General features: G+C 35.4%; 1 protein-coding gene across 1 annotated transcript in view; it reads right to left on the bottom strand.

Moving 5' to 3' along the window:
* The window catches only part of LAMA2 (laminin subunit alpha 2), a 432,393-nt gene that overhangs the window by 67,669 nt on the left and 348,410 nt on the right, over positions 1-16,314 (bottom strand). Inside the window, exons 43-45 of the mRNA XM_087941278.1 lie at positions 11,578-11,694; positions 8,757-8,939; positions 4,137-4,291 (exon numbers count right to left, since the gene is read on the bottom strand). Coding sequence (XP_087797404.1) covers positions 4,137-4,291; positions 8,757-8,939; positions 11,578-11,694 — 455 coding nt within the window. The remainder of the gene's footprint in view (positions 1-4,136; positions 4,292-8,756; positions 8,940-11,577; positions 11,695-16,314) is intronic.

Consider the following 16,314-nt stretch of genomic DNA (forward strand, 5'->3'; position numbering starts at 1 on the left):
GCTCTAGAAAATCACTTGCAGTTAGTTTATAATCAGGTAAGACAAATATCCTAGAGCCAAGAAACTGGAGGAGACCCATTTATATTCCAATAGCCAATATACTGTATATAAATTTTGCAGTCCAGACTTATATGCTAACTAAGAACTGTCAGATATTAAAGCAAGATTCAGAAGAGGTGTGGGCATCTGAGTTCACAGTGCTAACACTGAATGTATAATGGCAAAATTCTAGACAATTTCTAAAAAGATGTCTGTTTTTCCTTTATTAATCATACAAAGACTTTTGATAGTGGATCACAAGAAATAGCAGATACTTTTCAAATATGAACATACTAGACCACCTCATCTGTCCATTGAAGAATTTATATAACAACTGCAAGTGATAATGTTAATAGGACACAGAACAATTAAATATATGTCAAATATATAATGAAAATATTTCACTAGAAGAAATACAGGTTAGAATCAATGCAGCTGGGAGAAACATAAAAACCTCAGCTATGTTGATGATACCACAGTGATAACCAGGAGATTTTTAAAAAAATGTCTTGTTGAATTTAAAAGAAGAGAAGCAAAAGCTAGTCTGCAGATTGTTCCATACAAATAACAAAAAAAATCAAAAATCAAAACAATACCAAAACAAAACCTCATGCAGAACAATTAAGATTACATCAACAGAGAATGCCAATTCAATGCACCCAAGCATAGAAGAAGGTAAAGTAATAGTAAAAAAAAAAACCCTTTATTTTCATAGGCTCAAAAATTTACAGTGATAGTGATCATAATAAAGAATGGAATAAAGAAATATCTGCTACTTGGATGAGAGGTGTAGATAAAATATTAAGATGCAAAGATAGTACAAGAAATGCTCATATTATAAAAGCAATAGTTTCCCTGTTTTAACAAATGGCTGAGAAAGTTGGATCCTAAAAAATGCTGAATGAAGAAAAGTTAATGCCTTTGATATATGGAGCTGGAGAAAACCGTTAAGGATTCTTTGGGTTGCAAAGACAACAAATTATTCAGTGCTATGGGAAGTAAAATCAGACTTCTTATTGGAAACATTAATAATGATGCTAAAGCTTAAATATTTCAGACACATAATACAAAGGAGAGTGTTGTTGGAAAAGATCTTAAAGCCTGGAAAAACATCCTAATGTAATAGAAAAAAAGGAGCCTTAGAGAAGACAAGATTATATACTACTATTAATGACACTAGCAGGAACATAGAAGAACTCAGAAAAGCATTGCTAAACAATCTTGGAATATTACAGCCATTGGATCACAAAGAGTGATCACTCTTTGATTGAATACTCATGTTTCCATGAACAGAGCTAGTTTATACAGGTAGTCCTCAACTTAGGATCACAATTGAGCCCAACATTTATGTTGTTAAGTGAGACATTTGTTAAGTGAGTTTTGCATCATTTTACAACCTTCCTTGCCTCACTTATTGAGTGAATCACTGCAGTTGATAAATCAGTCACCTAGTTGTTAAGTGAATCTGGCTTCCCCATTGACTTTCTTGTGAGGAGATTGCAAAAAGTGATCACATGTCCTTGGGACACAGCAACGGTCATAAATATGAAACATTTGCCAAGCACCTGAATTCTGATCCCATGATCATGGGGATGTTGCAAAGGCTGCTACTGTAAAAAAAGGTCATAAGTCACTTTTTTCAGTGCTGCTGTAACTTTGAATGGTCACTAAACAGATTGTTGTAAGTCAAGGATGACCTGTAATTTTGGCTCCTCCTACATTCCCTACTCCTGCACAATCAGCAGCTCCATCTTGTGTTTTACAGTACAACCTTTTCTGGAACAGAATCTTCTACTTATCATCATTCATGTTTTGGTCATCTCTTGATTGGGCTACTCTCATATATCGTACTTGGGGTTGCCCCTGAAGACGACTCAGAGGCTTCTGTTGGTCCAAAATACAGCACTTCAGACAGTAACAGATATAGATAAAACAACAACAACTACTACTACTACTACTACTACTACTACTACTACTACTACTACTATGAGAACTGCACTTGTAACTAGTTTGTTTTAAGGAGTAATCCAGGATTCTGTTTAAGAGTTTTAATTTTTTTTAGGGATCAGGGCCTGGATATCTTTGGTATTGCCTTCTACTAGTGCAGGGATGTCAAACTCACATCATCACAGCATCGTCATATGATGCATCTGGACTCCTCCCCCCCTTTGCTAAACCGGGCGCAGGCATGGTCAGCACATGACGCATCCAGCCCAGAGGGCCGTGTGTTTGACAGCCCTGTCCTAGTGGTTTCTACCTGTTCATTATTTTTGAGAAGAAAAGATTCTCTATGGGCCTTTAACGATTGCCATCTGCAGGGACCCTGGAGAAGGACTTTTCAGCGCTTTCTCTGGACAATGCACCCCCTCTCTGAATTTCTCTACAAATTAGATCCTACATCCTTGACTTTCATAAAGCTAGAAAGACCTGGGTTTTCCAGTGTATCTTGAAGGTCTAATATGCTTCTTTTGACCCTTCTTAAAGTAGAACATCTATATGTTAACATTGTCTGCAATTATTTTGGATTGTGCAGGAATGCGTGTCTATTTTAACACAATTACTGCAATGAATGATAAGATGGTCTCCGAATATCTTTCACAATCTATTATCACTGAAACAGTTTATAGCCATAGTAAGTAAACAAATAAATCAAATAATCAAAGAAGCCAATTAAAATGTTAGTAGTTGTTCAATGTAAAGATCATATTAGCAAATATGACAACATGCAAACTAAAATGTATCTCACCAGATTTATTTTGCAGCAAGAATAGTAATTATGTGAGAAGAAATAACTGTTACCTATGATAGTTTATATTCATTATTTGTTTTAGGGGTAGAAGGAAGCAGTAGATACCAAATATTCAGACCAGAACAGTAAAGCAAAAAACACAAAATAAAACCAAAATAACCCTCAAAGAAATACCCTACACTTAAATGTATAAGCTTAGAAGGTTAGTTACCTGCATTAAAAAATAGCCCCAAAAGATTTATATGTTTAAAAATCTTTGAATGGTACAAATATCACTGAGACAGAATCGCTATTAAAAAACGATCAATGTGGATTTTTTTTTTATCTCACCCATAAAAATATAGAGATGTCTACTCCAAGGCATGAATAATGTTAAGAATGTAACTTTAAAATCTATAGATAGAAATTATTGTGGAGCCAAATGATTGCCTCTATTTTATATGAAGGGCCGTCCATCAAGTAAATATGCTGTTTTCTCATTATTATGACACATACTTTCCTTTTTATATTTTTCCTGGAGCAACATAAAAGCTTTGACTTGAACATATTCATCTTCAGAAATCCTTTTTTAGGCTCTTGTAGGTCAGAGGGCAAATAGACTTAGAATTACCAGTTAAAATGTGTTTCAAATGTAATTGCATCTTGAAGACAAACTTGGGACTCAATAATAAAACTAGAAAGTGATGTTCTGAACCCACGTACATAATGAGGGAAAAAAATGGGACAGCAATTTCCTAATATTCTTGGTTAGTCTGCATGATGTTGTCAATTTTACTTTCCAAGCAGCATTGCTGCATGATTACCAACTGTACACATTCAGAATATAGTAGGGACTGTACTGGGTGGAAATGATTCATTAAATATTTGATCAGTTAGTTTCTGTTCAAATATTAATATTATATATATATATATATATATATATATATATATATATATATATATATATATATGAAATTATAATTTATCAATACACATTAATGCCAATTATTGAGATGAGGATGAAATCATACTGTTACTGTTGCCTCTTCAAGCTCTTACTTTAAGATCAATATTTGGTGAGAATATTGATTTGAAAATCTGAGATGAAACGATATGGATATTTTTGGACAACCTTGGGATTTTTAACTTATTTTGACTGAGTAAAAAGGTTTTTCCCGTAGGCAGCAATTATGTAGCCTGTACAGGCCCAGTTTCACCATTTACTTGGAGGAGGAAGACTACACTAAGAAGCGGGGAAAAGAAATGTGCCAGGTATAATCTGACAAACCAACTTTTCCTGTACTCCCCAGTAATACAGTTCGTTTCTTCGAAGTCTTTATTTTTTCAAAGAAATAAACTAAGTTCTTACAGAATTGGCTTGCTTCCTAGCTTGATTTATCAGGTCCTTAATGTGAGAAATGTTCTTCCCCAGATTATCTTGAAGTTGTTTGATTGGTTTCAATTTATCCATCAACCGATCTGCTTCTTTACCCAGATTTTTAACAGTGTCATCTGCATCAGCAACTTTATGTGAAAAAACAAAACAAAAACAGAGCAGATTAAATTTTGGATGCAAGCGCTATTAATAAAAACTGAGAGCACTCTGGGGCAGTGATTTATAAATCAAAAATGAACTCTTCCCTTGATTCTCTCCTCTCAAAAATTTGCATCATGGGTAATTTGTTAAAACATGTCATTATACCTGAAATAGAAAACTGTAGGTTAATTTTGCACTCTGGCCAATGGTACAAAACATTTTCTTACTTCATATGGCCACGTGGATTTTATTATTAAGGAAGCTACCTGATCTGGATGGATCCTTGGAAAATGATGGTTTAAATTAGCCATGATACAAATTTTAAAATAAGAATGTCAGGAGTGAAAAGAAAGATGTTACATTCATTTCTAAATTCATGAACTATGTTTAAAACTGGGGTTGCTATGCTCAAAGCAATCTGCAGTGATCATATTAAAGATGGCAAATCATTGTCATTTTAATTTGAATTTTATAACTTGCTTTAAAGGCAAAATAGCAAAGCAGCAAGAGTTAGAAAAGTGCTCCGGGGAGCAAAGGTTTCAGGGCTTACATTCTTGCATTGCGGAACTGTTTTGAATTAAAAAATAACTTATTTGCCAATTAATATATGAAGTGTTTCATATCTCAAACATACCCTAAATTTGCAAAATTTGAATAAACATGACAACAGGAACTTCAGAGCATGGATCAGCATGAATAAAACAAAATAATATAATGTCCATAGATGGTTTCATATATCATATGTACAATGGGCCCCACGTGTAGATTTGGTACTGTAGCAGATTAATATCTCTGCATATCCTAAAAAAAATAATAATGCAAGATTCCAAACCTTACTAAAAACTGTTCTCATAGATCTCTACCTGCATTTGTCTGAAACCATCTTCAGGGCATGGTAATCTAGAAAAAGGAACAATACATGGGTGGACCTGGCAATCTTGGCAATATGTATAATCCCAATCATCTACTGTATATGAGGCAGTTAGGGTTTCTGGTTTGTTAGATTAAAAAAATCTAGTTGGCTTTGGAAGGTCACAAACAACCCATAGTGCCTTCTTCTATGGAGTCTCATCGATCTCTGGTATTCCTGTTTGCTTTTTCATGGAAAGATGCATAATAGTGAGTACACTAATTATGTATTTGAATATGAAACATCTTCGATAGTCCATCCTGAGTCTACTGCTTAATAATTAGAAAGCTCTAAGCTCCAACAAAATGCAGCAAAATGTTTGTATGTGCATGGGAATATACTGAATTCACTCTACTCAAATTTTTTCTTCTTCTGTTGAGTGTTTTAGATGACTATTCAGACTGAAAGTATTATGTTTAATTAATTAAAAATTGATAGCTAGTGACAATGATTGCTGTGGTATTCAGTGTGAATGTGGAGCACTTACACTGAAGAACCCCTGTTTTTGTTATCTGAATGCCTGGACATTCATCCTCAAGATGCAAGAGAAAACTAGTGAATAATGACAAATGTAACAAGTTTTCAACACATTGGAAAGTGTACAGATTGATTGATCTGCATGTTAGAATATGTAGATCTTTCCTTTGTTTATTTGTTGAGCTTTTGAATGGAAACATTTCTTAATTTTTAAAATGTGTTTGATAGATATATATGACTATCTAATAACAGAGCTAGGTTTCATTCCTTTTTCATAGCAAAGCTGCTTGGATAAGTTAGTATAAGTCTGGAACACAACAGCTATTATTAGACAACGCCTAACATAGTAACCATGCAAATATATTTTTAAAAAGAATAAAGTGCATGAAGTTAAAACCTTATACGTACTGATTCCTGTAGGCAAGTTTTGAAGCATTTTTTGAAAAGGAAAAGAAAGAATTTTTAAGTAAATTAAAAATAAATCAACAGCAATATAAAACAAATTGGTGACTGAACAAAAAAAAATTGGAAGTGGGCACAGTTTTCCTGGCTGAATTATGCTGATTTGAAGTAAGTGGGATATTTTCTTTTAGGACTTTTAGAACATGGTAACTAGCTGATCTATAGATAATTAAAACTTGGTTAATGAATATAAAGGCCGTAAGAATGTTTTTTATTTGATATTACCATGAATCGGTGAAGATGTAATATTTCCTCATCTCATAATTATGTTGCTCTTCCTGTCTTCTCCACCTTTTGGGGGGCGTTATGCATATCCCTATTTCTCTGGCTTAAAGTTTTTCTTTCTCATGTTGGTACGATTTCAGGCTCCATTTTAAAACTAACTATGGGGTAAAGATAGAATGTTAATGGAAGCTCGTGCAGAAAGAAGAATGAAGGGGACATTTAAGTGAGAAATGGGAGAAGTAAGAGTAAAGGATCAAGACAGTTTGCAAGAAAATCCTGATCTCTTTACTCCAGTTAAAATTGAAATGGCAAGTACAGCTCAGGAAAATGCACATCTTCAAACATGATTAGAAATAAGCAAAATGGCAGGGATGAACAGACTCTAGTCATTCAAGATCTATTTGACATTTTACTTCCCCCACTCCCCCAAATCCTCTAAATGGAGTGAGACACCAAATAATGGTTCAAGCAGAGATGGACACTTCTGAAAATGTGTTCAGCCCAGAAACTCAAGCAGACTAAAGCTCAAAAGTCTTTTAGCACCACAATCACCAAGTGTTGTTTTTCTTTTCTAATTAAGACTTACTGGTATTGCTAGACTTCTGGGAATCTGAAGCCCCTGTCAGTCTGGTCAAATGACTCTAAATTGGATTGTGTCCATGCTGGCTGTATGCCAACAGTTAAATTTAGCTGAACTGTAATAGCAAACTATCTTCAGGAACACCATTCCTGACTTTTGCTAGAAGATATTTCTAATTCACAGCAATAAAAATCTTCAAATAATAAATAATAAAATTGCTCTCTATTCAAAAAAGAAAGAATAGATTTGTGGAGATATAACAGTGCAATTTTGGGGGGACATTTGTTATTATAAAGATTCAACAATTCAAAGCCCATTTTCCTCTAGTCTTATGGAAACTACTGATACAGCGATGTCTATGCTGGCTTGGGCATGTCATGAGGATGGCTGATGGTCGGATTCCGAAAGACCTCTTGTATGGAGAATTAGTGCAGGGAAAGCGCTCTAGAGGGAGACCACAGCTGCGATATAAGGATATCTGCAAGAAGGATCTAAAGGCCTTGGGAAAGGACTGCTGGGAACAGCTGGGAAACCTTGACCTCTGATTGTTCAGCTTGGAGGCTAAAGAGCCGGCATGGCCTTCTTCAATTCAAAGAGACACTTGTTTGGCAGGCTGAGGCAAAGGGGCAGTCCCGGAATCAGCGAAATTCAGGGGCTGGATAGACTGTATCTGTCCTCGATGTGGAAGGGATTGCCACTCTCAAATTGGCCTTTTTAGCCACACTAGATGCTATTTTAAGACCTCTTTTCAGAGCACAATACCATAGTCTCTTGAGACTGAAGGATGCCAATTCAATATGGAGACCTCTATCTTTTCCCTTTACATTTTTTTCTGGTGAAATAATATATATATTTCCCTATAAATTATATTTTCCTGCATATTGCAAAGATGATCAGATCTGGAATGTGTCTCTATGTATCCCAAGGGTGATCCACTCATTGAGGCAATATAAAGTAAAAAAAATGGTTATTCATCTGCTAAAGGTCACATAGAACCAATTTGGTGTAGTGAATAAGGAATCAGGCTAGAAACTGGGGGACCATGCGTCCTAGTCCCATCTTGGGCATACCACTTTCTTTCAGCCCTAGGAAGAAGGCAATGGCAAACCATTTCCGAAAAACTTTGCCAAGAAAACTGCAAGGACTTGTCCAAGCAGTCTCTGAGAATCAGACACAATTGAATGGAAGAATCAAAAACAGGTCAGCTATGTTAGAGACATTTTTTTCTCAATTCTACCAGTAATATAGTGCTTTTCAGTGAATATAACAAGTAAAGGTTCAGCATAAAATATGTTCCTAACATACCTATATTACCCAAGAGATTATAATACATCTTCTACAATCAAAAGACAGCTTTATTATAACTTTTCCATTCAATTAATTATACCGTATACTTACCTTATTTGCTCAAACTACAAATGCTTACCATTATTTCTACTGTCCTGGGAATGAGCTTTCAAGGACATTTTTATTGCTAAGAGCTGAAGCTATTTTTTAATATCAAAAGCAATGTGTTAAGAAGGCAGAAGGCAATGGAAAACATGCTGCTAATTAAGTGGTATTTTGAGTATACAAAATAATGAAGGAATTATGTATGGAATATCACCAGAAAGGTCTAATTTTTAAAGCATGTGATATCATCATTCTTCTCTCTATATACATAAACTTTACCAACCTTAATAGGTGTTGAAAAGTGCATAACACCATAATTTAAATCAGGGGAAGGAACAACCCTTGCATTTCAGAAGATTTAAAAAAAAGAAAGAAATCCAAGAATATAGGCATAATAAGGTCTTACTATTTTTAGTAGGATCTTTCAACATAGCATTTGTTTTGGCTGCATCATCTGCAACTTTTCTGTATCTGTCTTTTAATCCAAGGAGGTTTTGATTGAGATCTCTGATTTTAGCCAGTACCTCATTTGCAGTATCATTAGCTTGCTTGGCTTTGTCTTTAACTGCTTGTACTTTGGCTGCTGTATCTGTAAACAGGAGGAGGGTAAAAGAATAGAACCAAGAGACATTTTATTTATTTGATTTTTATCCCATCTTTATTTTTTTAAACAAATAACTCAAGACAACAGACATATCTACTTATCACATCTTGTACATACAAGTAGTATTATATTAACTGATTCATTTATCAAACTTCTTAATCACCTATATCCCTTGCAGAGGGACTATTTGAGTTGTGTTGGGTCCAACTTCGAGACAAAACCTTTTTTGTTTGTTTCTGAAAGGGTAAATATGTATTTTTAAAAAAAATTAAACTTAAAAACCTATTTATTTTCACTTATTCCAAGAGAAAAAACAACAACCATGAACCCCTCTGAACTAACAAGAGTCACACATTGTTAGTGCTGTAACAACAATGACATCAGTAAATGTGCCCATAACATAACATCACAATATGATGAAATATCAGCAAAACAGAAAATACAACCCAAATACATATTAACTGAACTGAACTGTCTGAATTGTTTTTTAGAATCTAAATTTACATAGGAAAAAAGAAGGGCTATACCAGTGGTGGGATTCAAATGATTTAACAACTGGTTCTCTGCCCTAATGATTTCTTCCAACAACCAGTTCACCAAACTGCTCAGAAACTTAACAACCAGTTCTCCCGAAGTGGTGCGAACTGGCTGTATCCCACCACTGAGCTATACTTTCATGTTTTTATACCCTTAATTTTTGTTGACCTGCAAATCATTGTATCTACTGGACTGGCAAAGATAAGTTCACAGTTTCTTGTAAGTAGGTTTAATTAACTTTCTTTTAAATCAAAGAATTTCAGCAAAATTTGTCATAATGAATGTATCAGGCTGGTCTGTAAACAATTTGGTTCCCCTGATACACAATGTGTTTTAACTCCTAGGCAAGTAGCACAATGAACTATGATGTCATGACTATTTACTTCACATAATTAAAACGCTGGCAGCAGATCTTGGCTTCCATTTGCTGCTGTAAGTAACAAATCCTACATTCAATTCCAGCTGCTTTCGGAACAAATTGCTTAGGTTTCTTCAGAAATGATGTTCTTTACTCAACTTGACTTTTTTCGCTCTGAATATTTGCTCCTTTCTTAGCATTTTTACTATAACAGCAAGGAGAGGCACTTTGGGAAAATGAACTAAAATGATGGATTGGTTGGCAGAATGTCATCTTTCATTGCTTTTAAAAGAAAAAAGAAGGACTTCTAAGAATGGGAAGAAAGCGAATGCTCTTGCTAAACCAAAAGAGGGAAAAAAAGAATATCAAGTTGTTTTCCTTCTGTGGCAAGCAATATACTAACATATCTCAAAGAACCAAAACAGACAAGAGAACTTATGGGACAGAGTAGAAAGCATAATATATACACAGATTTTTCAAAAGTGGAAGATCAAAACCAGAAATATATTGAGCCCAAACTCTCAGCATACTGACACGTCTTATTAGAGCTGAGCTATTGGGCTGTGATGATAATTCTAACAATGCTACTTCTACTGTGTTTGGGTGTGCCAAAATGATATCCCTGGTTTGGAAGCATTGGATAAAGTTCAGCAGTCAGGAGAGGAGAAGACAGCAGTCACAGCCACCGCTCAGTGACAATGATCAACAAGTGACATCATGGAGAAAGACACTGGCAGACAGAATGAAATGTGGGGGAACCTGAGCAAACTTTCCAGGGGTCTTGGAAGGGTTTTCTTTTAAACTTAATGGCATCACTATATATCTTTAAAGAGAAATATACCTCTGCCTGCACTTAGTGTCTATTCAGGGGTGTCTGGTGACCCATGGGCCAGATGCATCACATGCAGGCCACTCCCGCCCCAGTTCTGCGAAGGGGAAAAAGTTGCAAAATGTCATGTGACGGCAACATTAGTGGTGGGATTCAATTTTTTTTACTGCCGGTTCTGTGGGCATGGCTTGGTGGGCATGGTGTGGCTTGGTGGGCGTGGTTTGACGGGTGGGGCAGGGGAAGGATACTGTAAAATCTCCATTCCCTCCCCACTCCTGGGGGAAGGTTATTGCGAAATTCCCATTCCCTCCCCATCCCACTAGTCTGCTTTCCACCTCAGTTCTCCTTTGCAGGACAACAAAAGAAGACCCATAAGCCGATAAGCTGGGACTCGGGAGGCAGAGAATAAATGGAGGGCACAACCAATCAGAGGTGGGATTGGCCGGTTCTCTGAACTACTCAAAATTTCTACCGGTTCTCCAGAATTGACCAGAACCTGATGAATACCACCTCTGGGTAATATGATGATGTGAGTTTGACACCTATGGTCTATTTTATGAAAATATTTAGATGCAGAAAACAAAGATATGATATTGATGCATTTCTTACATCAATATCATTTGAAGGAAGGAAGGAAGGAAGAAGAAAGAAAGAAAGAAAGAAAGAAAGAAAGAAAGAAAGAAAGAAAGAAAGAAAGAAAGAAAGAAGAGGGAAGGAAGGAAGGAAGGAAGGAAGGAAGGAAGGAAGGAAGGAAGGAAGGAAGGAAGGAAGGAAGGAAAGACAATGCAAATACAAGTAGGTTGGGGACTGAAATGGAGAAAAAACGTATTTCTTTACTTTAGGAAAAGCACCGCACTCTAAATACTGAACACTGAAAATTTAGTTTAGTGCCCACTTACCATTTGGAATTGCTGATAGCTTTTCCAGAGTGTCATTCAGAGCTTTCAAGAGAGCTGAGTTTCTTTCCCCTGCAACTTGCAACTTATTCTGCATTCCTTTTAGGTTATCCTCATTTTCTGTAAGGAGTATACAAATAAAATAGATTTTGTTATATTAATATAATTGATTATAAGTTTAATATATCTTGAAAGGAATTTAGGGCTACATAGGAGCTCTCTCAATTTAGTGTCATAATGACTAGACTAGAAATTATAATTGATTATGAAGAGCTATCATTGGATTTTTGGACTATTTATGGCTTGGAACTCAAGCACTCAAATCACTACAGATTGAATATTTATCATGATTTATTCATTTGAAATCAGCTGGTTAATTATTACATTCAGCCTGATGGTGCTTGAAGTGCAGATCATTGGCACAGGCTGATAATCAGCTTTATTAATTTCTCTGTCCCACCTCATACCACACCAAGATATGCATCGTTGCATTATTTTATTCTTTTCAATATTGCAAGCCTCCCAGAGTCACCTTGTGGTTGAGAGGGGCAAATAAATTTAATAAATAGATAAATAATAAAGATGAAAATACCAATTGTGCATGCTTACCCTGGTATTGACTAATTAAAGCAGCCATGTCTATTTTTCAGGCTCAGACAAAAGCATGAAGAAAGCTGCAGCTACTTTAAAGATAATATGTGCACCTCTTATAAAACTATTTTCAAAGTGTGATTAATAACAACTGTAGTTTTTGAAGTTTAAGTTAAGTTTTCCATAAAATTGAAAATCTTATGTTACTGGCTTATAAGCAGTTGTGGAATTCAAATAATTTAACAACCGGTTCTCTGCCCTAATGATTTCTTCCAACAACCAGTTCACCAAACTGCTCAGAAAGTCAACAACTGGTTCTCCTGAAGTGGTGCAAATTGGCTGAATCCCACCACTGCTTATAAGGACAATTGGAATCTATTGAATGTGATACAGAAATTTTCCACATTGCACAATGGGAAAACTTACTGGATAACCCGTGAGGTTCTTTAAAACGTAATATCCATTGTCCAGTAATGTCAGAATTCTCAGAATCTGGTTTCTTCAGTATATGGCTCTTTGTGTGTGTGTGAGTGTGCGCTTGCGTGGGCATATGCATGCGTGTGCAAGTGTATACATTTGCAAATATGCATGAAAATGAAATAACATCAAAAAGTTCAAAGCAACATCACAAATAGGTTTTACTCATTTACTCATAGGAGTCATGGTAGCACAATGGTTAGAATGCAGTATCGCAGGCAAACTCTGCCCATAGCCAGGAATTCGATCCTGATTGAATCAAAGTTGACTCAACCTTCCATCCTTCTAAGGTTGGTAAAATGAGGACCCAGACTGTTGGGGGCAGTATAATGATTCTGTAAACCATCAGAGAGTCCTGTAAAGTGCTATGGAGCAGTATATAAGTCCAAGAGCTATTGTTATTTATTTCCACTACCCTATTGCCTTTTCCAAGAGTCTCTACCCATCCAACCAGATTGAGTAGAATAACATGATGTAGACCCAGCAGCCAAAGAGTGTCAGCTGGCAGGGACCAGAAGACGAACTTTTTCAGCAGAACTTTTTCTGCACTGTGGAACATCCTCCCTTTGGAGATTAGAATGGCTCCAAGCCGGTTAGCCTTTCATTAGGGTCCTAAAAACCTGGGTACACCTGTGTCTGGCCTGCTGAGCATGGCAAGGGTGTTATCCTGGCTGTATTGCTGTATCTCTGCTGCTCTGTTTATTTATTTTGGATGTTTCTATTGTTTTATAATGAATTTAGTATTTTGATTGTAATATATATTTTTGAATTGTAAGCCATCCAGAGTCATTAACTGAGATGGGCAGCCATATAAATTAATTGAATGACTGAATGAATAACTTGATAGAAAATAACTGCGACTGATAAAGTACCATTGAAACAAACGAAGTATGATGAAAACAAAACCAAACAAAAATCTTTAAAGTGGAGACAAAACTAACAATTCGTATTTTTCTCTCATGGCACAAACACAATTACACTTTAGAAGAAAACTCATCTTTACATAAAAGAATAAACTAAATAGCAATTTAAACAGAAATTATGGTCCAAATCACAGGGTCAGTAATTGCATATTCAATATCATACTGATGAAATATGATTCAATATATTTTGCAAATAATTTTGTGTGACAATAGTGTATCTGAAGATGTCATTTTCTCTAAAAATGATTATGTTAACCATTGTCAGAATGTATGCTCCACTTTAGATTTGTGGCCATTGTCAATACGTATATCAGGAATATAGTTTAGCAAAGAAAATGTGGATTAGCTGCAGATCAGTGAAGTAAAAATTGAGGGAAGAACATCCTTTTTGTACAATTATTTTTTCCTTAGAAATAAAATAAATGAACTAAGGGCAAAATCTGGGAATGCACCATTAGTTTTGCTAAAGGTGGCAAATATGAAAGAATCCAAACATAGGGAAGTTAATGAGCAATATCCAAATAAGAAATGTATTATTGTATTTTAATTGGACTATAAAATGTTTTTTAGTGCAATGATAGGTACAATAATTTTGTCAAATGGCATATTAGAAAGAATCTCATTTCTGCAATATTTATTTCATAGGGAAGAAACTAATTGTTCTTTAAAAGTGACTTTGCATACCACTTAATGAAAAAAAAAAAGGTATTTTCATAGCTTGAGCCAGAATGACCAAACATCAGCTATTCTAGGTGTATCAAATGATTGCATTGTGTTAAGTGATAGCCTTCTACTCTTTTACTCCTTTCTAGTATTCCCATGGGAAATCTTATCTTTTTTTTTTTGGTGATCTCTCTAGAGACAATGTCAGCCCTGTTCCAGCTGGTACTCTAGGAAAGAAAGACGCTTGACTCCATCAATGGATTGCAAGGCTCATTTACTAGAGACAACTGGGCGCAACAAAAGCAAGGCCAGATCTGAAGAAAACCCATACAAATTGCTACATTGTCCCAAATCCTTAGCTCCCCCTTCTTTGACCAGTTCATCAGTGGCCAATAGGATGCTAGCTGGATGGTTTGACAACAGGAAACTTCGAGAAGCAGTTAACTTTCTATGCCCAGGTCCTAGGCGCCCAAATGTCCTTAAGGTGGACCAGATGAAACTGGTTCACACTTCTGCTTTCTGTCCATGCTGATTTCCTTCTTCCCTTTCCCCCTCTACAACAAGCCCCTCTCCCCATCCCGCTCCACCTCAAGATTGTGGAAAGCTGCAGCAACAGTGATAGGGAAAGCAACTTGACAGATAGAGAGTCCATAAAACAGTGTTATATACAACCATTACATACAACCCTCTTTGCCTATAAATACATGCTCTAAAGCAGGGCTCTCCAACCTTAGCAACTTTAAGACTCATGGACTTCAACTCCCATGGTTGTTAAGTGAATCTGGCTTCCTCACTGACTTTGATCACATAGCTATGGGACACCTCAACTATCATACTGTCTGGGTTTTGATTATGTGACGATGGGGATGCTGCAATAGTTGTAAGTTTGAAAAATGGTCAGAAGTTATTTTCTTCAGTGCTGTTGTAACTTTGAATGGTCACTAAACGAATGTCAGAGATTACCTACATTCATACTATGGTTTTTAAACAATTAACACTTTCTTGCATAACAAAATAAGACATTTTTAATCTTATTCTAAAAATATTTTCAAGATAAGATAAATCTTGTTCTAAAATACTTTTAAAATTCTTTTAAGATCCTTCAGGCATTTTTTTCTGAAAAATATATGGCAATTATATTATGCTTTTAACATAATTTCCATTTAATAGATGGATAGATTCAGTAGTTTTAGTAATTTTGCTGCCAAATGTTTTATAAATTCATTATTATCTCTCTGGGGTGAATTCCCCAAGTTATATCGATTATTTCATTTCTATATTTTAGAATCGCTCTGCTTTAAAACCTGCTTTTAGACCCATTAAACCAGGATATTTTTATGAGTTTTAATAAGCTTAATCCCTGTGGATCTCTTAAATGCCAACATTCTCAATCCATCTGTTTAATATTTTTCCATTTAATATCTCAAATGCATTTTAATTGTTTCCTGAAAATTAGAAAGAAGAAGCAAAATAAATTTCCTGAGATAGCCTCATACAAAACAGAAGATAAAGCTTGAAAAATTATCATTTTTTAAAAAAGTTTACACTGTTTTTTTAATTGAAAACATTCTGAAGTGCCACAGCTTGAAATTTCCAGCAATGAAATTAACCCTCAGACCAATCTTCTAAACCTTAAGCATTTTCCTATAGAATAGCAAAACAAATGAACAAATCAGTGTTCTGTTTGTATTTATTCTAAAAGGTAATATGGAACATACTTCTTTTTCTATTTAGTAAAACTGGATGGATAAAGATCTTGCTGGTCATAACTAGAAAGGATTTCTAGTTGTGACTAGACACCCCGACACCCCCACTTTACTGTTTGTATTTCTGTTGCTCCCTTCTGGGAAGAGGTTTCGAAGTATTTCTAGCAGGACTACCAGATTCTGTAACAGCTTTGCTCTCTACGCCATCCATCTGGTAAACTTGTAAGATTCATTTCTCTCGCTATGTACATGCATACATCCGAATTAAATTACTGTTGCTTCTCCATGTCATATAATATATGTGAGTATATGAATATTTATTTAGTTATGTTTAGGTACTCTATATAAGAGGTGGAGACACTTTGAGAGCTGTATGCAAT

The sequence above is a fragment of the Pseudonaja textilis genome, chromosome 1, assembly GCF_049901715.1.
Source record: "Pseudonaja textilis isolate UNSWEBS1 chromosome 1, rPseTex1.2, whole genome shotgun sequence".
Classification (NCBI taxonomy): domain Eukaryota; kingdom Metazoa; phylum Chordata; class Lepidosauria; order Squamata; family Elapidae; genus Pseudonaja; species Pseudonaja textilis.